Genomic DNA, 27,280 nt, shown 5'->3' with positions numbered 1-27,280 from the left:
TTAACCGAGTCTCCTGGGAAGCAGAAATCTGCAATGTAATTTATAGTCCACATCTAGGTAACAATGCGTTGAGTTCTCATTCTACACAAATGACAAATTAAAGAATTTAATTTTTGGCACTCTTGGGGTCTCGTGTACCTAATGGCATAGACACAATTCTTCACCCTGAGGTTAACCAGCCTAAATACTTTAATTGGGTTTTTTTAAATATTAATGTTGTGTTCTAGAAACAACATAGAATAAAAAAGGGGGAAATTGTATTTTAAGGTTGGAATGATTCCACATCCCTCAAGGAGAAATTGTATTTTTCTGCATAGGGTTTACAATTTGTCTAACAGGAAGTGACTCCTATTTTATTTCCTTGGGTAAACCACCACTACTTTAATTACTATCAACCTTGTTCCAGTATGATAAATTGCTAATTGCTTAATACCCTAATCAGCGTTCATTCTTTGCACAGATAAACTGTGACAGCACCATTAATTTAAATAGTAATTTCACTTAACGGCCAGAAAGGCACAGCAGATTTTTATGCAACATTTTCTGGAGACTGCATCCATCACTGCAATATTCTGACATAAATATGTCTGACGTGCACTAACTCACTTAGGGAGAGCAGATGTTGCGAAGCAGAGTTTGGTGGCAATTCCCATAGTGCATCACTTCAGCTTCAATGACTTGCAAATAAACAGATAGACAATTTTCTATAATAGCAGCACCCATCCTTTGAACTCTGGCTGCTCTATAAATTTGCTCATAATGGCTTCTGAAGTTTGACATTGTGGCCTCAAGTCAAAAGTAAAAAAAAAATCATGTTTTTTTCCTATCAAGATGGTTGAAAAAATAATTTAAGTTGTAAAATGTATATTATTATGATTAATACGCAATTCAGCAAACAATAAACTATAGAATTAAACTTTAAAATGATTTATACAATCAACAGTTTTAGCAAAGAATGCAATGCTGTATTCTGTTAACATGCATGATGCTGTGAAATTATTTTGCTGATCTTCGGGTTTATGATGGATTTGCATACATTCATTAGAGTGCAAGGGAACAAAATGAACATAAGGTGCTTATGCTGCATGTGAATTAAGGTTAATTCAGTTAATGATAAGTAAATATTTATCATGCAATGAATAACTGATAAAAAGTGTGTGCCATGGATTAAATATGCCTTTGGTTACAACTGAAACTTTGATCAAACTAAATACTTTTAAATACCTGAATATATTTATATGATGAAATACAAATTCTGGACAAAGACATATTTTCAAAGTCATGCTTTAGAAGTATACAAAGTGCATTAAAATGGAGATGTTTTGGCAAATAAAAACACAAGCAGAAACTGTATTTTTTTTCTCTCTTTTTCATATCATTCTAGGCGAGCAGAATTAATACCAGCTTACTCCAATACAACTTTTGAATCCTGGGAGAGATGTGGAAATATAACTGCTGCCCCAGCAGTTTTTATTCCATAGCATCTGTTAATTCATTGTATTTATAAAATACATATTGACAAAGACAACTGAACTGGGACTAGCTAGATCTGATTTGGTATGAGAAAGTCAATTCAATATGAGTGTGTTAAGGAGCTCCCTTAGGTAAACTAGACGCAATGGGAAAAAAATACACAATGTAAAAGGTGAAGGAACCATTTTACAGGTTATTTAAGCATGTCACCAGTTTTTGTACAAATATTACAGAGATACATTTCAAAATTAAACTCAGGCATGTCCTTCACCTCCGTTCTTGAAAAACAATAAAACTTTTTTCAAAATATTTTTCTAACAATACGACTATATTTTAAATTGTTTTATATTCTCACAATGATAAATCAAGAACAGAAATATCTTTGTGCACCACTTCCAATTACAGTAGCTTAGTTCAATTCCATAAACGATGGACTTAAATAGAGAACTGACTATTTGTGAAACTGGTAATAAATGATTACATTAAGTTCTGCCAATTACCCTACAGGCTTCTTGGATTTGTAAGTTATGCTGTAAATGATATGAAACAAAAGTTCAATCAAACGTTGAAAGTTAGATGGTAGTGGGCAAGGATCTTCTGCCTACAGTTGGTTTACTAAAAATCAAATTATTTGATACTGTTTGTTTTTAAACCTTACACATCATTGAGAGTTAAGCACAGAGATATCTATATATGCCTCCTCATATACCCTATCAGTCTTTGATAGGGTGCTGACAGAAATAACTAATCACTAATATGCTTTTTTAAGACAAATTCTATTATTTGCTTCTTTATTAAGCAAATGCAAAGACGTGTTCTCTGTTGCTGTATTGATTACTTTATACAATAACATTGCCCATTTACTTAAAAATTGTGTAAAGATCTTTACAGGTAAATTACATAAGGCAGTGCTGAACATATTTAATTAAGCTTCAAGTATGAATTCCCACTATTAAGCTAATGAGCTTCCACTCTGACCTCAAGAAGACTGTGCACTGGGCAGAAAGAGTGAAAGGGCAATCAGCTCACACTTCTTCAGCTAAGCTTTCTTGGGGGACTACCAATTAGGCGAATTTGCTGTCCAGAGAGGGCACTTCTGCTGAGACCCTGGGAGTCCACTCTCTACTGTTTGCATGCATTTTCCTGTAATGGATAACTTGTGATCCCCATAGAATTCTACACTCTGAAGTGCACACATAAAATAGGTCTATAACCCTTGTCTGTCAGTTGATGATCATCACCAAGTTCACAGTAAAGAAAGTTACTTTCAGTGTTTTTGGTCATTGTTTATGAATACGTTTCAGCTAAGGATTGCTTCTTTTTGAAAACAACTACTTTTTACATACTGTATAACATAAATGGTTTAGTATGTAGTTTTTATTTTTATGGAGTAAACCCTTAATTATTTTAACACGTACCAAAGCCCAAGGGATATACTGTAGTTTGTTTATTTCTTTGTTTTTTTCATATAATCATCTTAGCATCCCTATGAAATTCTTTGACACTATATGAAACTACTGTATATGCATAGACAAAAAAGAATCCTAAATTTCAAGGGTACAGTTGGAATGAAGTGGAGCAATAATACTGCTGGTCTCCACAACTGGGTATTTTAAATTATTCTCATAGTTGCTATCTTGAATTGTGCCCTTCATAATAGCAATTGTGAGAGTGGTCTAAAACAGGAACAGTTCTAATGAAATAATTCAGGCCCAGATCCCATTTCAGAGGACTAAAATTACAGTACACTACTTCTAATGTAATAGATAGATATGCACTCATATTTAAAATCTTAGGAACACCAATTAACTAACTAAAGTTTTAAACAATATCATTAAAATATTATACATGTAGACAGGTTTTGCAAATACAAATTTGAAAACAGCAAGTTAGAAGAACCTACTATGTATTTATGTTCACACATCATTTATATCTTCTGAATAACTTTGGGAAAAAAAGGCAAATTAAATGGTAGAATAGATATAAACCCAGAATTTATAACACGGAATGTTTTGTAAAAATTGCATAATGTACCAGTAAGGCCTCATTTACAATTTCATGTAGAATTATGATCACCACATTAAAGAAAATATATCACTGCTCTAGAATAAGTATAGTGAACAGCAACCAGATACACTCTTAAGGGAATGCCCTATGTTGTCAGGTTGAAGGGATCTTCTGCAAGTATTCAAAATCCTTAAAGGCATTGACCAAGTCAACCCAGTAGATGTCTTCAGAACGAACAGAATAACACAAACTAGGGAACACAAGTGGAAACTACGTGGAAGTGTGTTGAAAAATAAGAACAGGAGGAGATAAACAAATCTCCAGAGCCTGATAATACTCTACTCTTTCCTGTTTAAGGAAACTGGAGATTTTATTCACAATCCTTATCTTACTTGTTTAATGTGTATAATATCCATAATGTGGAAAATTACCAATGCCCATCCTTAAGGGTAAAAAAGGTTAACCAAATAATTATATAGATAGACAATTTATTGGCCAATATGAAGTTATGTAAAGAATAATTAGAACTAAACTAGTGGATCTTCTGTCTGGAAATAGAATTCTAGCAATTTGTCAGTGATGATTTAGAAAATGCAGATCTTAATTATTTTGTTATTAAAAAGAAACAGCTGGAAGAACTCAGTTCTTTGAAAAAGCAAACAACAGCAATTGCTACATGCTGTACAGTACATAGCATACAATATAGTACTGTATATTTAGGAGACTATCGGGATACATTTGATAAAGTTCCTCAAGAGATCAAATCTAAAATACTGGAATTCAGCAATCAAGGTAATGTGTGTGTTTAGATTAAAAACTGGTTAATGGATAGAAAACAGGGGGATAATGATAATGGGTTAAAGGTTCAAATTGTTGTGATCTAGTAAGTGGGGTGCCTCATACAGAAGATCTACCGTATATTAGTTCTGTCATTTTTTCTAATTTATTTGAATATTTAGAATTTTTGTGTAGTACATAAACTAGTGAAACCTACATGAAACCAAAATATGTAGATTATCAAACAAAGAAAAATAAAAAAACAAGACTGAAGATTTGAGATTTAGATTCAAGATTGCACAAAGACCTGGCAGATGGTGTTTAATATAGAAAAGTGCAAATTAGTACTTGTTTTATATCTTCTAGACTCTCTGGGGAAGCAAAAAAGCATACAATGCACATATCACAGATGACACAACTGATGGTATGAAGATTGTTTTCCTCAGTCTAAGACAAGAAACACAGCTACTGTATATGTGTTTCAGTGTTGTGCTATTCAACCAAAATACACCTTCTCAAAGGAATTTCCTTTTTAAGAAACAAATTATTTTAAAGAATATTTAAGATTTTTCAATAAAACATTAGATTTCTAAGTTTTAAATTAGGCGGCAATGGCCACCATGGCATCCGAACTGAAGTACTATATTTAATATACAGATGCTTTAAAAATATTTGAGTTCAAATAACAGATATACGTTATAAAACCATTGTTACAGTTTATATGGCTATCAAATCAAAGCACAGCTGTATTTTTCTAAGTGCACACAAATGCAAAAGTAATGTGTTTCAAGCATAAAAGATGCATAAGTTAGCTAGGTTGAATCACATAGCATAATTGTTCCAGCTCACTGAAAGAGAAGGCAGATAGGGCCTTGAAATGTTTCTGCCATGCATGTTGTCATCACTAGAATCCATCAGCGCTACTGCTTCACAAGGCACACACATGATCAACCCAGATCCAGTCAACCAACCACATAAAATGATCAAATGACAGGACTGTCTCATTTTAGAATGTGTATCTAAGGTACCAACTCTACAACTACTGCGGCTACAACAATTTAACATAATGGAAGAACCATAAACCTGACAACAGTTAGCACGTGCATCTGTAATAGTCATGACTCAATGCCACCTGGCTATCTGAGTGCAGTTTCACGGTTACCATCTCCTGACCACTGAAGTGGTGTTTCAGTTAAATTCTGGTTCTTTGACTCATTTTTGCAATGCTAGAGTATATGTATACAAGATAAACTATGAACAGTTTGCCCGGGTAATCTCACAGTGCAACATTATGTTAATGATATTTAACAAAGATCTTTGTTACAGCAACATCAATGAATTATATTAAGAAGAGCCAAAATAAAACCCATGCTAATAAAAAACTTGCTAGATGCATTCTGCTGGTATTCCATCTTAAAAACATACAGTACATTACTATTTGGATCAAGACTGGGCCACCATTTGTATGTTAAAACTAGTTTTGGCAGTAGAGGAACATGAAAAAATAAACACTCTGTTTTAATAGCCATTTTAGCAGAACTCAAAGAGAAAATGAACCAAGAAAATGGTCACTGTGTCCTTGATATGTTTCCTTTTTTACATCACACCTATTTTCATCAGTGTATCATGATCCACCTCATACAGATGACACTCTTATTTGAAAAGCTTTTAACAGTTGAAATGGTGCAAATATTCAGATTTAACCTTGACAGCTTTATGTAAGATACGTAACTCTCTGCTTTTATCATGCATAATTAACGTCTGAACAACAGTAGCACAAAGTTTAGGATATTTAGAAAAGTCTGAGGCAGAAATCAGACGTGTGAATTAACTCATAATTAAACCCAAACATCTCTTGGATGATGTAGATGTTATTAATATCATTATCTGTTTTAATAATCCCAGAGAGTCATTTTTTTCAAAACGCCTTGCATACTGTATAAATAGAGGTGCCTTCTGTGGTCATGTTCTCCAAGTTTGACTTGGTTAACTCACCTCAAAAGACATGCTGGCAAGGTTAGATGTTCTATTTTAAAATAATTCCTTTCTCCATGGTTCTAAGATGGACTGGCAGCTATTATAGGTTGTGTTACCTACAGTATTATATGTACTAATGCATTTTAATTCAAATGTATCCATTGCACTTCAAAACTCAAATATATATATATTCTGATGGAAAAAAGAAACACAACATTTTCTGGAATGAGAATACTATAGTTATAGCTTATGTACTTTCAAAAAAGTTGTCAATTTGTTTTAAGCCCTCTGACCACCAATACCGTTTGTGCAGTGAGGCATTGCAACTTGCCAATCACACGAAAGCTCGTTAGGTGCATTTTTACCCAACGAGGTCCAGGTGGAACACTGAACTGGTCACTTTTAAAAAGGCCATAATTCAAAGCTTAGGTCACTGCAAGAAAAAAGCCACACTTAGTTTTCTATGCATTCCATAATGCCTCGAATGTCACCAGAAGCAAGGGAGAGGGCCATTGGCATGATGCAGGCAGGCATCTCATGTGCCAGCATTGCCAGACACTATGGAGTAAGCCGCTCCACTGTGTCCCAACTGCAGAGGAGGTTTCAGCAGACCGGCAGGACAGATGACCGTCCAAGATCCGGTCGCCCTCGAGTGACCACACCAGAGCAGGACTGTCACATCAGAATGGTCCATCTGAGAGATCTGCCACCTGTACTGCTGCTGAAACTGCCGTCAGGCATGCCCGCATCGGTGACAGGACAGTGAGGCTCCATGCTGCTGGCCTTAGAGCAAGGCAACCTGTCAGAGGCCCTCTGCTCAGACCTCCTAGATGTCACACCCGACTGGCTTGGGCCAGAAAGAGGCTGCGTTGGACTCGTCAGCAGTGGCATCGGGTCCTCTTCAGGGATGAGTCACTCTTCAGCCTGTTCTACACAGAAGGGAGGGCCAGAGTGGGGAGGAGGAGGTGTTACCTTTCTTTTTTCCATCAGTATATATTGAGTAGATGTACTGTATATCATATTTTCATATATCAAATATTTTTTTAATTACTGTTATAAAAATATTTTGAAAAGTATCACATTTTATATACTTTCACAGCAAGGCTGAATCTATCATCTCAGGTTTGGTCTATTTTTCTAAAATATTTTGTCAGTAAAAGGTGGTGTATACAATACATAGGAGATTTTTTGTGCTCCCTCAGTGACTTCTCATCCAGAACACAACCAACCATATCCGGTATCTCTGTTAAACAAAAAAACAATTATTAAATATTAAAGCACATAATAATATTAGACTAGGTTCCTTAGTTACTGGGCCCTGTCTTGTCCTATCACTGCCATGGTGCCTTTACCCTTGAACTCAGAAGTAAGCTCAGTCCTCTGTTCAATATACAGTGTAATTTAGAAATGTTGCACGTCAGACCAATTCAATATTCTGAAATTTCAAATTTAATTTAAGTTTCCAGAGAAACTCCAGAGAGTAAAAGACTTGCTGATTTTGGATCCTTGACCAGGAGGTACAACTCAGGCCATCCAAAAATCACTTCCAAGATTTTACTATGAATAGTAATAGTAATTAGTGTAATATCTGACCTTTTGTCCTGGATGTTTTTTTTCCATATGTAACCATCAATTCAGTAAAAAGCTACAAATGTAATATGAGACAAGACCTCAGTCTGATCGAAGTCTTTAACTAACGTGATACCTGAGTCAACAAGCATACTTTTAGAATTTGACTAAAAGGGAATATAATATGAAATCGCGTATCTAAAGAAATTAATAACGATATAATTATATTCATGTACCGCAACACAAGAATAGTACACGCTGTACAATGTCTGCTGATACTGTTTCTCTAGGGCTTTTTCAACATTCCTCATGTGACCTTGCCAGTGGTGCTGTGGGTTAGGTTCCTGACTTATACATCACACGTTGGGTGTTCAAATCTAGCTAGAGCCATGACTTTTTTTTTAACCAACATTTCTTTGAAAAAATAAAACTTTTCCCTGGGACAGAGATTAAATAAAACTTCACTCGCACCAAACAAATTACCACACACTGAACACTGAACATGTTAACCCAAATATGTCTCACAATACTTTTATGGTACATTACTTTCCTAAAATGTATTTAAAAATAAAAACGATTACAAACGCCAGCAGAGAGAAAGACACACACACAGTTCTTCATTGTCAAAAAGTAATTGTTTTTTACTTTGTCAGCACCCAGACAAACGCAAACGCGTTATTAATGAAATGCTTTTATTCCTTCTTAATCTAACTCACAAGTTGTCATCTGTTGTTGAAGCTCTGTGAGACTAGACTCACACATGGCTAGACTTGACTATTTAACCATGAGATTATGTTTATGTTTATTAATCTTCCTTGTTATGCACTGAGAATGATAAGCACCCCAAACACGAGGGCGGCGTAGCGGTCGGCTCTCTCTTTCCCATCTATACCGATACACTGCAAGTACAACCCCCCTCCTTCTCTTGAGTGATGGGCAACAGTTGGATATCTGGGAGAATTGTTCGTTCTACTGGCGTCTATGAATTCCGCAGATTTTTATCGTCTTTAATTTTGTTACGTTATACATTTTAGAAACGTTTAATCTATACAAACACCACAGAACTATTTTCGATTGTATTTCTGAATGTTATGTTACACTTACAGTAGTACACTGTTTTAAATACATCTAATTAAGAAAGTTAGGTGTTAGCATAAACTACTAGTAATCAATAATATTGAATTTAGCACTGTAATAAGTTGTTGCACTTTCCCCCGCATCTTGTAAAAACATGTTTTCATTGTTCAAATATACATTAAATCTGACTATCATATAATAAGTTAAATACAAAACCAAAGAAAAAACAGGGTAAAATATAATTCAAAATATTTTGCTAACAATGTTAACTGTTTATAAATAATCAATTGTATTAACTAAGAAGTAGGATGGCATTTCTTTGAAAAAATAAAATAGCAATATTATGGATAATTAATTGACTTTTTATATTTCTAAATATCACAACATGTTCTAATCCAAGTCATTTTTAATAACAATGGGTAAACTATCACAAAGCTTTAGAGAACTTAACAATAGCAATATTATGGACAATCAATTGACAATAAATATAGAAAAGCAAATATTAAATTTGGGAAATAGTTTTATTTGGTCGGGGCGTGCGAGAGCTCGCTGGCAGGTGGTGACGGAGAGGAAAAATAAAGGCAGCTTTTAACTCCGCAAGTCTGAGTTTTTGGGTCCGTCCTATCCGAACCCGACTCCTCTTACCAGAAAGCTCTAAATTGCATTTTGTCTTTTTTAAAATTACAACCCAAAAGTCTTAATTCCGTCTTAATCCTTGTGATATTTTGAGCTCTGGTTGAATGATAAGTGTCGCAGTTTAAATAATTTTTCGTAATTTGCAGTTAAAGAAAATGCCTGACAAAGTAGGGCTTGGACAGATTCCAAGTGCTTGTACAAATGTGCTAAAGAAATTAGCAAAAAAAGTCATTCCTTTATCGTATTGGCTAGCTAATGTCCTGTCCTCGTTAATTAGATCAACGAAATGCTGTGGTGTTTGTCAAAGAAAAAACTAAAAGTATTTTAGTTTAAAATGACGGTTAGAAAGAATGTGGACCAGCGTAATACTTTGAGTTTACAGCTTGTCCAAAGTCATTCATTATTAATACTATTAGTAATATCTTCGGTAAAGGCTTTGATGCATAAAATATTTCTGATAAAGGTAGGTTGTGTACTTTTGTCCAACTGAGTAATCTTGCTTTCATAAAATATACCAACTTTTTAATGACTGATGATTAACATGCTGTAATACACAGTTTAAATTTAAAAGCTCAAATGCTGTACATCAGAGGTTAAGCTTTATTGGCTCCTCCTGGCGGTTTTACAAGGTGATTCCGGATAGTTTCCGGCATGACGTCAAATGACGCGATACACCGCGTGATACTGCGTTTTCATGCGACACGCCCACTGCGGTGTACCGCGAAATACCCCACGCGTTTTGAATGGCTGCATCTGTACTATCAGAAATGAGAAACAAGACAATAATTATGAAGCAAAGTATGATTTTGAAACTGTATTTCCATGATGTTTTAAGAAACCATAGGATGAGATTCTGGTATAGTAAAATACCAGATTGATTAATGGAATGAACTGTGTTTAGTAATACTTTACTTGAATGAGACTAAAAACCACCATCTTAACTCCTTCATACCGTGTGTACTAAAAACATGATATAATGTATAAATTCCTGTACAGCCATTTGTATAAATGAGATGACAGATTACAGATCTTTATAACAAGGGTTTCAGCCAAAAGCTTAGAATGGAACTCCAGGTAAAGAAAAGTACAGTGATAATGATGGAAGACACAATTAAGGATGTGATGACAAGGTGTCCTGAACTGTCCTGTAAATTTATGCTAAATTTAATTGTCTATGTGATTATATGCATGTTGTTTTTAATCATGTAAGTTCATTTCCTTTCCTTTATTTCAGAGTTTAGCCTAAGAATGTTCTGTTTTATTCATTAATATCAGATAGACACCTATAAAAGACAAGACATGGGGAAGGGTTTTGTAAGAGCTAGACTACCGATAATTTGTGCTAAAGTGCCAATATAAAGAGCAACTAAATTCTCAAGCAAACATTCAGATCTGATTTATATCCTATGAACAAAAATGTCCATCAAAAAATAAGGAATCTGTTTTTAGTGATTAAAAAAAACAATTCAATTTGGTATTATTAATATCTTCAAAGTGGTGTATGGAGTAAAATCTGTGATGTAATTAAATCAATGCCCCAGAGAACAAGTGAAAAATGAAAAAACAAAAGAACAGAGGTCTTCACTCAGGTCTTGAGGTGAAACAAGGCCGAAGCCTGAGCTAAACACTATCTGTATCTATTAATTACCTGAGGTGTTGGAGCAGTCTGCAACTCATGAGCTGACAAAGCATGACACAACCAAGTTTTGCTCTATGATGACTGGTCCTTCTGTCAATCACAGAACAGGGTCAGTACCTGGCACTGCTGGAACGGTACTGTCGGAACCGGGTACATTGTCAATCTGGACAAGTCCAGAGGAATAATTTTTCAGAAAAAAGGCAGATCTAAGGCAAACAGATACTCCTTCATACTGAATAAGAGCACATTGGTATACACACATTGCTGCAGATACCTTGGTGTAAAAATCAGTTCCTCAGGGAGTTTTGACCTTAAGGGAGAAGTATGCAGAGCTCTCTACACCATAAAATGGAGGCTCTAAAATATCCACCCCATATTCAATTCTGTTTCTGAATATTTGGAAATGTAATCCAACCCATTCCACACTATATGTCAGTGAAGTGTAGGGTACAATCATAGACTATAGTTACACGAAATAGGACTGTTCTGCTTGCATGCTCAACTTAGTCTATAAACTTTAAAGTTTATGTTAAGAATCCTCAGAAGCAGAGTTATTTCACTCATACTGTAACCAGACTAACTCAATAAAACCTATGGGGGCAGTGCCTTCTACTTTTTGCTACTGTAAATTGTGATTTTATCTAATGTATCAAGATGATGAAATTAATATCTTGAAATCAATATAATGTCTTGCCAAGGTTATAAGTAAAAAAAAATTAAACTAACAACCAAAATGTCCATCTGGATTACAATCCCACAGACTCCCTGTAAAGGTAACAAGCAAATGGTCTTTAGTTGTTCTAACTGTGCTATCCATCATGACATATGCTCGCTACAGGATGCAGTCTGTTATGAAGGATAGGGTTTCCCATCCAAAAATTAAAATTAAATGCACCCTACAAAAGACATTCCAGGAAAGAATTTAAAATCTAAAAGGCTTCAAAGAACTTGGATATGTGGATACAGCTATATCTTAAAACATTATATGAACTCTCCAAATATTTCAGATAATAAAATGCCAAATTCAGATTTTTTTTTCATTTGCCCATGTATTTAAAACAGTTCTAAAGAAAGCAGCATAATCACAAAAGTGCAGTCATGTTTAGTGAGAATTTGTGTATTTTTATTCTTTACAGAGAATGATGCTGAAGGTACTGTAGCATGTCCCCAGAATATCAAACACACAAAAAAGCAACAATTCTGAGTACAGATATGTTATATTGTAGGTGCCAAGGTAATATGAAGGAATTACCATTAGCAAACAGTTGGAGAATCTCCCAGGAAGAGTATGAGAGGGATGGAAATGCAAGGATAATAGCACAGGTGAAAATTACTTTGCTAGTTGAAACAATTATCATTACTGAAGACATTGTTTGAATGAAAACTTCAGTAATATGAATTATTTTGTGAATTAAAAGGCTTTGTAAGGCTAAATAATTCTAAACTGGTTAACTTTCTCTTATTTTAATTGGTTACATATACAGATGTAACAAATCAGAACAGAACAAAAATCCCCCAGAGTCCTTAGCTGTGCTTCTCTCCAAACCAGCACAGTGTGAGATCTCTGAGAAGAGACAGGGCATGGCTAGTTCAGGTCCCATTAGTGCACAATTCCCAGTTTTAGCTGTGAAGCCACAGGGAATGCCATTTAGTTTGATGGAGAGCTCTTTCATATCAAAACATTTAACCTTCACATGTTACTTTGAGTTAAACATTTTAATGTTTGTTTTCTCAAGGTTAATTGGTAGTAACTGTTAGTATATGAGTAAGATTTCTTCTACCATCAAAATGCCAGATTGTTATTTTTTTCATTTGTGTTCATGGAAAGGTAAACTGAAGTAAGGCTGAAAGGAAACCCAGAGAGGGCAACTGAACTGACTGTTTACATGCGTGTTATTTCACAGGCCTTTATGTTAAAGTCACTTGGAAACACTATTCCATAACATTCAGGCTTCACATTTAATTTTCCTTCTTATACTGTATACAGCATTTTTGAGAGCATATTTAATTTGTAAACAGCACAACAAAGGATATCCACCGGTTGTATAACAACTCTGAGTAGTTTGATTAATTTAACTGATTTAATAATAGAAGATACTGTAGAAGCAATGCAGTAAGTACCATTGTGCTCAGCAAAACAATGAAGCATGTTCAAATCAGTCTTCACAATGCCTTAGAATGACAGCCTCATGTACACTTAATCTAGGCCAGCTTGGGCTTGCTTGATCTTTGGTTAACATGGAAGCAAAATAGTTTAAAACAAACAACCATAAACAATTTAAGTGGTATGCTGAAGTTTAGTTTTTTTTTCTTTCATGGGTAGCAATCATACAATACACTCTATAGTGTATCAAGATAATTTGTGATTTGCAAGACTTATAATGTAAAAAGATATTTCAAATATGTTCACTTGGATATTTCAATGAATTTCCAGTTAGCCATAAATAGTTATGAAGTGAAAGTAATTATATCAAAATTCGATTTAACAGCCCTTGTAAAATATAAAATGAGTTAAATTCTTGCAAGAGGTAAAAAAGAGGTACTGGCAGAACATCCCTGTTTTCAAGAGTCAGTTGAAAGAAAGCAAGTGTTTTTCTTTCAAGTATTGCTTTAGATGAGTATACTGTATACCGTAAATATCACTGATATACCACAACTGTGCATTTGGACAAGGCATATAACAAAAGATGGGGAATTCAAACTGGATGCTGTACTCATTGAAAGACCACATAAGAGGTAAGGACATTTATTGATGCCTTTCTTCAAGTTGTGGAAATGTTTGACCTTTATTTTCAAAAACATGCCTCTTCTACAACAGATGCTGCATTAACCATCACCATTTTCAGCTTTGGCAAGAAAGCACTTGTCCAGGAAATTACCATCATATCACCCATTACTTGCTTTTAATTGCAAATGAGTAGTTCTAACTCATTGTGAGACTTAATTGACAAGATCAAAATTTCTTCTGTTCATCAGCTCCCAATCACTGTCCAGTTTGTGAATTTTTGCAAGCAGTTGATGTGCAGTACAATAAAATAATTTTTCACAAGTTATAATTGAGATAAGATGGTTCAGACAGGAGAATATGCTTCTGTTGCAACATCTGGCTTTTCTCAGACATAGAAAATGATGATTGAATGGGATATATTTTATTTTCTGTGGAAAACTACATGGTGCATACTGTAAATGAACAGAATGTGTCAAGGAAAGCAGAAAATCTCTCTGTGCAAAAAAAATGAAAGACAATTTAGCCAAAAAGTACACTTGCTCATTGATGAACTATGCAGCATGGCTGAAAGAGCTTCAGACTAAATTTACACAATTCTTCCAGGAGAGCACAGGATCTGTATCTGCTGTTCTGTTTTTACCTTCTCTTTTCTGTCAGCAACATAAAATGTTAGGGGTGGTTAATATCACTAAATCGCCAGCAATTGGATTGCATTGCTCTGGTGATGCTGCCGAATAAGACGTTCTAAGCACCTTATGACATTCTTCAAGCTGAGAATTCTATTCAGGTCAGAGCAGTTGGTGCAAGGCCTTTGTCAACCCTTACATACAAATAAAGGAGCAGGCAACGATGCAAATCTGGAGGACCAGTTCTTGTGCTGTGTGCAATAAACTAACCTCTAAATTTCAGTCCCTAAAATAAAGCAAGGGTGCAAAGTTTCCACATTGACACGAATTTCAAGCACTTTTAACTATTGTGGCATTTTTATATCCTACCTGCTCTAAATCAAACTTTTCTAATTGTTGCAAATGTTTCAAAGCACATGGCAGTGCAGGTATGGGATTACAAAAATGCTGTCTGGAGTGTGAGCAATACCTTGGGAAGTTTTGTGCACGGTTCCTTTTTTTTCATTCCCACAGCAGAGCAGGTCCCTGCTTACAATCTGTTCCCCACAGCACTGCTTGTGAAAGCCATCATGGAGGGTTTCTGCACAGCAGATCTGGCTGCCTGTTGAGTCATAGGGTTTCCCACCACAGCAAAAGTTCCCCATCCCAGTGGAAACACGGACTTGGTCTTCATCAGGACAGCACACCTCCCCTGGAAGAAAATGACATGACTGTATATACTATATACTCATTTGAATTAAAATATAACATGATTTTGATTTTGATTTAGCTTTTGGGGTCTTTTTGGCAGAATTACCAACTTTAAAACCATTTGCATCAATTTACATGAATATGCCTCTCTACAAATATACAGTGTTTACATACACTAAAATAAAACATGTAAGAGAATAAGCTCTGAAATACCTTATTAATGTCTGAATTAAGTGACAAAAGATATAGTATTTCAGTATCAATCAACATGATGTTTAAATTGTGTACTAAATTCTTAAAACCACTATTTTTTAAGTGGGATTCTAAAATGATTTTTTCTACAAATCTGTAATTTAAACATAACAGGATATTTCATAATCCTTAATGACACATGCTACTGATAATAAGACCATTTCATTAATTTAGGCAATACTTGTATCCAAGGTTACTCACTGTAAGTGAGTGAGTCAAAGGAAGCAATGAACTATAAAATACTGTATCAACAGTGCACAATGCACAAAAACATGCACAAAATGCACAAAAACAGTAATTTATGTTACTTCAAGGGCCACTATTTGGGCATTATAGACATGTTTATTGAATTTGTCAGCAGCTTTGAAGAATGTCATTGTACCCCTTCTTCATTTACTGTAACTAGCATAATCTAGGCACAATTTTAAAATCCACTTTAAATGTGTTTAAACATTTCACATTGCCCTGTGCTACAGAAGGATAATTCACTGAGTGCAGACAAACCATCTGCTAATTCACCATTACCTAATTTTATCAAGTACTTTATACTTTTTTAACCATGACAATTTGTTGCATTGCAATTTATTGCAAACTCATCATATTTAGTTTCTACCCATATAATTAATCTCAGTTCCTTTGCTGATCGCCTAACAATTACTAATGACTTGAAGAAAATAACAACAGGTGAGGATCCCCAGAGGTTACACGGTCAAGGAAAATGCCTGACCCTTGTAACTATAGTTGTAACTATTCCAGATTCAGTTTAGACTCACTTTACCTGGTAAAACCTTAACATAATATCCTCCACAGCACTGATAGAAAGGTTGGGGCTTGAACAGCTGACCACCACAGCACACTGTTGAGGAACTGTTTACAGCTGGGATGTATTTGTCTTTGCAACACTGATAGCCAGCTTTACTGTTGTACACAACTCCACTGCAGCAGACCTGAAAAAAGATGGACAGTTTTGTGTAAATTGAGTTACAGTAAAACATTTGAAGTCAGCATGTCTTTTTTTACAAAACCTTCATTTGGATTAATGCTGGGGAGAACAGCACAACCCACAAGCATCCTCTGAAACAGTCATCCTCCTTTCTTTCTTTTTTTTTGCCCAAGAGGCCAATGCATTCAGCACTGTTGTTCAAATAAGGCAAAATAAACTGAAAAAAAAAATAGATAATGGTAACCATTTACTCTGTGCAAAACCACTAACTTGCTAGCTCTGGCCATCTTTTTTTGGTAGAGATCCTGAGACCTAGAGTTCATTGGATTTATGGAGATCTATAGTTACATCTTTTCTCCACCATCAACAGACTGCTCAAGCCAAACTGCCCTACCACATTACCTGCCTCATCACAACTTTGCAACACATTCTTAGATTTCTTTAGTTCTAAGATTGACAACATCCGGCATCATATTCTCTCCACTACGGATATAATTTCCATACCTCCTCCCTCCTCATCCAACTTCTCTGGTTCCCGTCTCTCCAGCTTCTCTCTTCTTGACTCAGCATCCCTAAACAAACTAGTTACGCGCATGAAACCCACCACATCTATTTTAGATCCCATTCCCACCACCTTATTCCAGTCCTGTTTCTCTTCTCTCTGTCACATTGTCCTCAATATAATACATGAATCCTTGAGCACCGGCATTGTACCAACGGTCCTCAAAACTGCTGCTATTACCCCTGTGCCAAAGAAGCCTAACATGGCTCTCGACAATCTTAACAACTTTCGCCCCATCTCCAACTTACCCTTTCTCTCTAAAATTCTAGAACGTGCTGTCACACTTCAGTTACATAACCACCTCATGACAAACAACCTTTTCGAACCCCTCCAATCTGGCTTCCGTCAACTTCACAGAACAGAAACCGCCCTAGTCAAAGTCACCAACGATCTCCTAATAGCTTCTGATTCTGGTTCTCTTTCCATACTCATCCTTCTTGATCTCAGTGCTGCCTTTGACACTGTTGACCATAACATCTTACTTTCTCGTCTCGAGACTGTGTTTGGAGTCTCTGACACTGCCCTCAAATGGTTTAAGTCTTACCTCACTGATCGCTGTCACTTTGTCTCTCTCAATGGGTACAGGTCTGAAATTGGTCTTGTCAAGTCTGGTGTCCCCCAGGGCTCAATACTGGGCCCCTTCAGCATTTACATGTTCCCACTTGGTCACCTTTTAAAATCATATGGCCTCAGCTTTCATTTTTACGCTGACGATACTCAAATATACATCCATACCAAACCCGACACTGATGTGGCTGTCTCTATTCTATCTAATTGCATCTCTGACATAAAAATTTGGATGACTCAAAACTTCCTTCATCTTAACTGTGACAAGACTGAAGTCATGCTCATTGGTACCCCCCATCAACTTCGTAAAGCCAGTCCTGTAACCCTGTCTGTAGATGGCTCTGTACTTGAGCTTCAATCAAAATTGAAAAACCTTGGGGTTATATTCGATTCTGGCTTAACATTCGACCCACATGTGCAGCATACTGTCAAAACATCTTTTTTTCACCTTAGAAATATCGCAAGACTACACCCTATGCTATCATTAACTGTGGCTGAAAAGCTGATCAACATATTTGTATTCTCTCGAATTGACTACTGCAATGCTCTACTCCCTGGGGTATCTAAATCTACTCTGAACAAGCTGCAGTATGTCCAAAATTCAGCAGCCAGAATCCTGACCAGGTCTAGTGCAAGTGTTCACATTACTCCTATCCTGGAGTCCTTGCACTGGCTTCCGGTTAAATTCTGCGTAGACTTTAAAATCTTCATGCTCACATACAAGGCTTTACATGGCTTGGCACCTCAATACCTGTCTGAACTTTTATCGCCCTACTCCCCACCTCGCAACCTCCGCTCTTCAAATTCTGCCCTCCTTACTGTCCCCCAAGCCCGTCTACATTGTATGGGCGACAGGGCCTTCTCCTGCTATGCCCCCAAGCTCTGGAACTCTTTGCCCAAGGATATTAGAGAGTCATCTTCTCTAAACTCCTTCAAATCCAGACTCAAAACCTTCTTCTTCAGAAAAGCCTTTACTTAACTGGTTCCATTCTTCACCCCTCTGCTCTTCTTAATACCACCTTCCACGGTCTCCTCTATTGTTATTGTTGTATTGTTGTAATTATAATTGTGCCCTATCTTGTGAAATCTTCTTATTTATTGTTGTAGTCTTCTTATTTATTGTTATTGTCATCCTGTAAAGCGCTTTGAGAAGCCACCTTTAAAGGCGCTATATAAAATAAAGTTTATTATTATTATTATTATTATTATTATTATTATCTAGTGTATAAAGTTATTCTGATGCATCTGAAAGGTCTGCATCAGGAACCTTTTGTTGCCAGGATTCAATCAAACACTTTCAGGTTACCACACTGTTCAAAAAGATCATTTATACTTCTAATGGCAAAATAAGAAAGCATGAAAATATTTATTGGGGCTCTCAGATGATTTTGCAACATCAATATTGATTGTTTTTAGGGACCAATACAAACAGCAGTAGTAACCATTATAGGAGTATGGACCGTCTAGACCATAGTAGTCAGATGAAACCAGCAGTGTAAAACTGGACAATGAAAAAATATATATAAACCACATTGAACACATTATTAAATTATTTAAGCCCTCCCACCAAAATTGAAAACAAAATGTGCATATTCCTTATGATATGTTGATGACATAATGGAAATTTGCAGAATGTTAATTCAACAAATCAACAAGGTAAGAAACAAATGTGCTTTCCCATAAGTGCTGCGTTTGTTTCTACTGTACCTCCTAAGACATATCCATTTTCTATGGTTTTATATTACAATGGAAAACATGTCCTTCTATAAAGTCATGTGCTTTGCCTTTGTCTCCCTCATGTATTATTGTCAGAACTGGATACAGGGGACATTGTGGTCTGTTCACAACTGCCAAGTTGGCTTACATTCAATAACATTAGGATTGCAGCAATTGTGGTAGACAAGTTAATCTGTTTACCGAGTGTAACTGTGGACTGCATTACATGCATAAATAACACCAGTCAAAATTTGCATGCTTCTCTTATGCACTGGTGAGGTATATTGTTTGACTGTTTCTTTCATAAATCTGATCTGATGCCACAAATCACTTTGTTAGATGTGTGCCTTTCAGAAATTTGGCTGTGATCAACTAACATAAGTATTGAATACAAAGCCTCTTTCATGGAACTTTAGAGATAAAGTCCTTTTGCTCAATGTTTTAAGTAACGGGAATTCAGAGACAAATACAGATATAGTAATAAGCTAGCCCTGGCTCTGCACAGCTCCAATCCAGACAGTTTTAGAAGTTTTTGTTAATCATAAATGATTAAGTGATTATGCTGATTGTTTGAAACAAATGGTTCTGATGTTCAGGTATACAGAAACTAAGCAACTAAGAGTGTGATAGTTAACTAAGGGGAACCTGACAATGTGGAGAGGGAGTGGAATGCAAGGAAGTGAGAGAGGCTTATTATGGTGTCTATAGGTTTTTGGGAAGGGATGTTATGAAGGATTTTGGGTTAGAATAACAGAGCTGAAGGAGAACTTGGTTTCTGTCATCCTTCCCAACCTTAATTAAAAACTCTAACTTATTAGCATGTCTATTATTAGCATGAAAGGACAGAACCACATGTTATTATGTCAGTGGGAACATAATGTCCTGATAAAAATAGGCACTGTAATTTAAGGAAACTAGCTCATATTTTGCCATCTGCTGGAAAATTTGTAAAGCACAAGTGTGAGGATTTATACTAAGCTTATGTTACCTGTGTCAGTGAGGTTGTCAAAATGAAATGCACTTGGCAAAGCAGATTACTGTATATGTGTTATGTATGGTATTATTACAGTATCATCCTTTTAGCAGATACCTTAGCTTCATCTATGAATTAATGTTTGCAGCAGAATCATATTGGAAGTATTTTGGTTTTCTGTTTTATTTTTGTTTATGTGATGCCTTGGGGAATGGCCATCACTTTAGGGCATGAAACCGGCATGTCCATATTGCCTGACACACCACTGACAGCCTGTTGGGGAACTTTTTTCTCTCTATTTCTCTACTCCATGAGTGGTGTTGTTATATGGTCCCCTCACTGGTGCATAACCATATATCATTCATGTTAAGTTCTCTGAGCCCTCGACTCACAGACACGCAGGCTCAGAGTCTCCTGCTCATTCAATACATACCTCTGTTCTTTTGATGACCTCCTCTGAGATCATGAACTGGTTCACTCACATCACTGAGCACTTCACTTGCTGATGCCTGGGCTCAATGAACCTTACCTCTGGTTCTTTCTCTTTTATGCTAGTCCCTTTCGGGAATAGCAGTGGAAGACCCTCAACTTGGTTGCTCCCATTTGGCCAGACTCTCTCTACCACCTCTTTTACCTTACCAGTAGGCCAACAGGGCAACAGTCAAGTCTGGTACTCATCTTGAGTCTTTCCTGCACTTCAAGGACATTTACTCACTTTACGAGCCACCTACATGGAGCCTCTTGTGCCCAGCTTTCACATATGGAGCCTCCTGCTCCCTGGTCTTTCTAGGAGCCTTTGCACTTCTGCTTTAACTCTCACTGCCAGTCAGCCCTTAGTCTTCCAGGTCTGCTTTCCAGCCATTAATGTATCTATTTGATGCCACCAGGCCAGGTCTCACACAACACTTCGACACCCCTTTAAACTCTTTAAATTTTTCAGTTTGTTAAATTAAATTGAAAGTATTCAATAATAAACTGTATTTAGGATTTAAATTTGTTTCTTTCCTACTTTAAGTGAGTCATTTTCAGACTGTAAATACACAACTACTAATAAAGAAAAAACTATCTGCACCGAAAGTACGATCAATAGTAAATTAATTAATTATAAATATAATTGCTTACACTTACATAGTGCTTTTCTGGACACTCCACTCAAAGAGCTTTACAGGTAAATGGGACTCTCCTCCACCACCAATGTGCAGCATCCACCTGGATGATGCAATGGCAGCCATAGTGCACCAGAACACTCACCACACATCAGCAGGAAAGCAGGAGAGCAGAGTAATGAAGCCAATTCATAGAAGGGGGTTATTATTATTAGGAGGCCATGATTGGTAAAGGCCTCATCGCTTGGATTTGGGTTACACCCTTACTCTTTTTCAAGAAACACCCTGGGATTTTTAATGACCACAGAGAGTCAGGACCTTAGTTTTACATCTCATCCAAAGGACAGCACCTGTTTACAGTATAGTGTCCCCATCACTATACTAGGGCATTAGGACCCATGTGGACCGAAGAGTGAGCACCCCCTGCTGGCCCCACTAACACCTCTTCCAGCAGCAACCTTAGTTTTTCCCAGGAGGTCTCCCATCCAGGTACTGACCAGGCTCACACCTGCTTAGCTTCAGTGGGATGCAAGTTGTGAGTTGCAGGGTGATATGGCTGCTGGATGCCTTACAAACACAATGCCTCACAAACACAATGAGCCTTAAAAACACAAAAACATGTGCTTGATTCTGCCATTCATTTATCATTATCAACATTTCAACATGTCTATTCTGTACCTGATTCTCTGGCTGATAGCACAATCTCCCACATATGTTTTCATTTATTAGGCATTCTACATATAAGCACTGCCTTCCATTTTGTGCTGCTTGCATCATCAGTGACTGTTCACAGGGTTGCACTTTCCTCCTCCTCACTTCATAACCCAGGATGATGCCATTGGGTCGTCCTGGTGATGTCCAGTCCACCTGGAGAGATCTAGAAGCAGACACACAGGAGGATTCTGAACAAACACTAAGCAAGCAATGTGCTGCCAGTATCTCCCACCAAGCATTTTACATGGCAAAAATCAGGACCAGATTCATACCATCACATTAACTTCTTTTAGATATATGTCTCTGCTTTGCAGTGCAACAACAATGCTTTTGTTTTCTTGTAAACTGGCATATGGGCACAACGTAAGGCTCAAAGGAGTGAAGCAAAGATGGCAGCAATAGCACACAAAAGCAACACCATTTTTTTGTAATGAAACATTTTGTTGGGAGACTGTCCTAAAGAAATAAAATGTGATAAAATGTGTATAACAGTCAGTAATGACATTTACTGCAGATTAATTAATTGCCCCTAAGAGTTATAACCAACATAGAGCATTATTTCTGTTTAATTCAAAAACTGAAAAGCAGCATGAATGTGCATTGTAAAAAAAAATGTGTAGTATTTGTAGTATAATTCATAGTTTTGAAGCATATATCTTGCAGAGAGTCCTCAAAGATACTGTAAATCATTAATACTGGCTGTTTTACAATACCCCACTCACACGTAGCTCCATTAAAATCTAGGAATATTACAGAAAGACAGGTAATACCCTTCAGCATTATACACAGCTTTTCCATTACAAGAGCCAAGACCTCTATGTTCTCCATTAAGATAGTAAGATGCTTTTGGTCATGATTTAAGGAGCTTGTTTGAATTTTACTCATTATTTATGTCTTCTAATTACATTGTTTTTACATGCTGAGTACTCCAGCAGAACATCATTCAGTAAATTGTCCTCAATCTGCTCATGTCACAGCTTTTTGTGACAAGAGAGTGTGACAGTTATGCCAGGAATGACTTACTTGCCAGAGACCCATTGAACATTTGGGTTAAACTGGGACCAAGTGTAGCATCGAGGGCTCAGAGACCACTGAATAGCAACATAGATGCCGAGGAACTTGCCTTGTACAAGAGAGAAGGGACAGATAGTGCTAAGAATGCATTATAAATGTACAGCTTAGGGACACATGACTAGCCTGTGAATTTAATAGTGGACCCTCAGATGATGAAAAATTATGTACTGTACATTTTCCATAAGATGTCAATATGCCTTCTACAAAATATTCAATTTTGTTTCTGAAAACGATGTGAATTTATTGCATCTATAAGAGATAACTTTCTTTTGAGACTCAATAAACAATTTATGTTATGTCTGTAAATCTCCTGGGTAGATGTTTAAGGTTTCTTAATTAATTTATGTTGGTTCTACTATTTTAAGAATCTGTTCCATTTTTAATTACTTTGATTTTAAAAGGCCCCACGATGAGTTAAATGCAAATTTTTTCTTTGGCTGATTATGAATTCACGAAGAGTGACAAGGTTTCCCTTTAAATAAGAAGAGTGAATCATTTGAAGATTACCACATGCCTTTAATACACAAAATATCACTCATGATTACTCATAAAGTGTGTTCCTATAACAAATGCATTAGTATTGTTTCACAAAAGGTGTCATTTCTGTCTGAAACTAATCCCTCACCAATAAAAATTGCAGAAATTCATATTCTACATAGGACCAAGTAAAGCCATCAGCTGTGGCACTTGTCATATTTCAATCAAAGCTTAAGCCATGCAGTGATTTTTTTGTACTCAGTCCCACATAGCAGAGGACCAGAATTAATGAATTAGCTATTGATTAAATTCCACTCTAGCAAATCTACCGTGGCAAATAAATGAACTGTTCAGGGCACATGTAGGCCACGGCCAGACATGTCAGGGCAATCGATCAGTAGTTAGTATTCTATTGGGATATAAGTACAGCAGATGATAATATGACATGCTGGGAAAAGACAATGCAAAAGCAGAGCTCTTCTCTGACTATATGGATTATGTCAAATTAGAGCACAGAGGCATTGTCCTCACTTTGGAGATTTTTTCCATTCACAACTTCACACAAGGCTCTGTCAGCATCAGTATAAGAAATTGTGGCACAGACTAAATAGACTGTTTTCCTGCAGGAAAACTACACAATGCATAAAAATATGTACGCGTACATACTGTATGAGCGTGTATAAAAAGATGACTAAAAAACAGGCTTGTGCCAGCTGATGGAAGATGTGGCAGGGATATTTCCAACATTTTTAGTGCTGTACTGGGAAGACAGAATGAAAGAATTGTCAACTATGAAACTCTACCAGGATGTTGGCAGAATGAAATGTACAGTATAAACATTTTCTAAACCATAACCAGAGCTCAAAGAATACATGAAAGTATAATAGCTGACTTTATATTGTAATAGGTTTTCCTAATTTAATTAAGAAATAGAACAGGGTCAAAGGACGTTTACCATAAGTAAACTTGTGTGGGCCAAGAACTTCCTGGTTTTTGGGCATTAAGTGACTAATGTCAGTTGATTGGTGGCTCCTGGTTTGTAGTCATAGAAACATCATAGAAAGACCCGTCCCTCCTCCACTGGGCACTAATGATCCTATAAAGCACTTAGGAGCTTGAAGAATGTAAAAAGATGATTGGCACTGAAATTTTGCATGTTGGAGGAATGTATCTGCAGGCCCTTCTCATTCTCCCCTTGCAGTAGTGAAGTTATACAGTAACTTTAAGGCTGCGTCTTAAAATTCTTCCAGGCTCAAACTGGGTGGAAGTTCAATTTTTTAAAATAATTTTGATTCCTTTTCTAGAAAGATAAGTTTAAATGTCTTAGGAAAAGCAATTTTAATCATCCCAAGTTCCCGAAGCCCACATATACAGTACACTTGCCTTTTAGGATATTACTGTATTACATAATTCGATTCTATGAAAAATTATATTTGAAAAAAAATAATTCTCACTACATTCATCATTTTTATTTGTATCCATGTGTATAATGGGTACAGTCACTTCAATTTCCATTTCTTTCCATGAAAGCTGTCATTAACCATCATGAGATCTACTAGCATAAACAAAATGTGTTAATTTGTTTAAAGTCTGTTGACTCATGACAGTTAACTGTTCCAATGTTGTAATGACAAATAAAAATCAGCTGACGTAATCAATAGATGTTGAGTGTCTGTTCCATTAAAAAAATGCCCCTTGGATCAGTTATTAGAATCAAACGTACAGTATAGAACACTTACAGTATTTTGCAGCTGAGATAGTTAACTCTACACATTGGTTAGTGCATACTATGATCCAGAGATTGCTGGTTCAAATCTCAAAGTAACTGGCAGAGTGCTGCCACCAAAAGACTTCAAAAGCTCAGTATGAAACAATGAGCCTTGTAGTTGCACTTTAGTGTTACCATTAAGAACCTTGTAAATTTTCTTACCTTGAACTAATGGTCTGTATGTATGGTACTGCCATTTCATCAGGTTCATCTTCCACTGTGGTTATCTGTGTTCCATTGCTTTTCACACAGGCATAGACAGTACACACCTCCACCTGATTGAAGAGCCAGGACAGAGAAGGTATAGTATTACACAGTGTCATACTGGATCTACTTAATTTTTATATGTTCATTCTTCAGTGTGTAGTACATCTGTTTCTTTGATAACAGCAACAACAACAGTAAACAAAAACACACAGTAGTTGATAAAGAATTTTCTTACTGCATTTCTGAGAAAATGTTTTAAGATTAAAATCACCCATGGGTGAAAAAGGTGTGAAAAAATTCATATCTTACAGATTAACAAGAGACAATTGCAGAATGTCCTACAGCAGTTTGTCGAGAGGCAAATGTTGAGACCTGAGACTGTGGAAGTGTTCAGAAATGTCATACTTTTAAATGTTATGATAAATACAGTATGTATTTTTTTAATTTTACAGTGTCACATTTTGTACTGAAAACATCCTATTTTTAATGAGCAATTTTGTCATCTAAAGTATGTTTTAGAAAGTTTTTTTTAGAAACTTTAGAACGTTCATTACACCTGCATGCAGATTTCTTTTGTGCATTTGTATATTCATTGTAAGACAAAAAGAGAAAGCATACTGTGAAAATGAATAACACAAATTAATATGGTAACTATAACAACATTTATTTGTCCTTTCTGTCTTTTATTGTATATTTATCTTTTATGTCTAAAATGTATATACACAGTCAAACCTGTATAGTATATACGGTGAAAGGCAAGAGGTCCCCAAGTACAAATGTTCCAGGTGAGTCCATGCCAGTCTTGTACTGCTTGTTGTCGATGTACACATTATACTCTGTCACCACACCATTCGACTTCAAGGGAGCTGTCCAGATTATCCGAACAGCTGTGCTGTTGATGGTAACCACCTCAGGAGGGAAAACCCCCTCTGGTTCTGGAAATGAGAGTGGAAACAAATAGTAGTGTACTATCCTTACTACAAGTAGTCCATCTTAAAATGAAGTTAAAGATTTTCCCAATGCTTTTAAATTACTTAATCTCACAATAGTTAGACAACATGCCTCAGTCTCAGAAAACTGTGCACCCCCTGTCCCTGATGATTACAGGCTTATGACTGATATACTATGGTAGAGAATGACATTTCATTTAAAATCAAATAAAAGGTAGTTCATACAGTATTTTGAGGTGAAAAGATCTTTAAAATGTCTCAATGCATATTTAAAATATCTTTATAAAGATATTTAAAATATTTGGATATTTATTTTTTAACATCTCTACTTCAAAGAAGAATCAGAAATATTTTTCTCTGTATCTTTGTGAAAAAAAAGAAAAGAAAATACAGTTTTAAAGTAAAGGAGCAGTTGAAGGGATATCCCACTTGGCAAGACAGATTGCTAATGTGGGACCCCCACCCACACTCCCCAGCAGAACGCTAGTGTTCGTCACCCACCTCAGCACTGTAGTTATCATTACACTATCTGAATACTGTCAATAAGGTAGTGAATTGGTTAGTGCTAGTACTTAACATGTTACAATATAGTCCACAGCAATCCTTTAAGCAAAATTGTTTTTTTCTCTATTTTCATTTGAGAAAGCTGCAGAACAACTCTAAATGTACTCCACATTGTAACCCATTATTTTCTCAGCTGCTCCATTCCCAGTAGGGAGGGTTTGGGCAAATTGAATTATTTTTGACAGAGCACTGGGGGCTCTCACCAGGC

The 27,280-nt window shown here is 36.2% G+C and overlaps 1 protein-coding gene across 1 annotated transcript in view; it reads right to left on the bottom strand.

The window, feature by feature from the left end:
- Positions 1 to 27,280, bottom strand: part of ush2a (Usher syndrome 2A (autosomal recessive, mild)) — a 405,544-nt gene that overhangs the window by 103,688 nt on the left and 274,576 nt on the right. The window contains exons 45-49 of the mRNA XM_088939657.1: positions 26,291 to 26,493; positions 25,514 to 25,626; positions 21,997 to 22,195; positions 16,230 to 16,398; positions 14,979 to 15,200 (exon numbers count right to left, since the gene is read on the bottom strand). Coding sequence (XP_088795783.1) covers positions 14,979 to 15,200; positions 16,230 to 16,398; positions 21,997 to 22,195; positions 25,514 to 25,626; positions 26,291 to 26,493 — 906 coding nt within the window. The remainder of the gene's footprint in view (positions 1 to 14,978; positions 15,201 to 16,229; positions 16,399 to 21,996; positions 22,196 to 25,513; positions 25,627 to 26,290; positions 26,494 to 27,280) is intronic.

Source organism: Atractosteus spatula, chromosome 2 (assembly GCF_055471065.1).
Source record: "Atractosteus spatula isolate fAtrSpa1 chromosome 2, fAtrSpa1.hap1, whole genome shotgun sequence".
NCBI classification, from domain to species: Eukaryota; Metazoa; Chordata; class Actinopteri; order Semionotiformes; family Lepisosteidae; genus Atractosteus; species Atractosteus spatula.
This window is presented reverse-complemented; position numbering and strand designations above follow the sequence as displayed.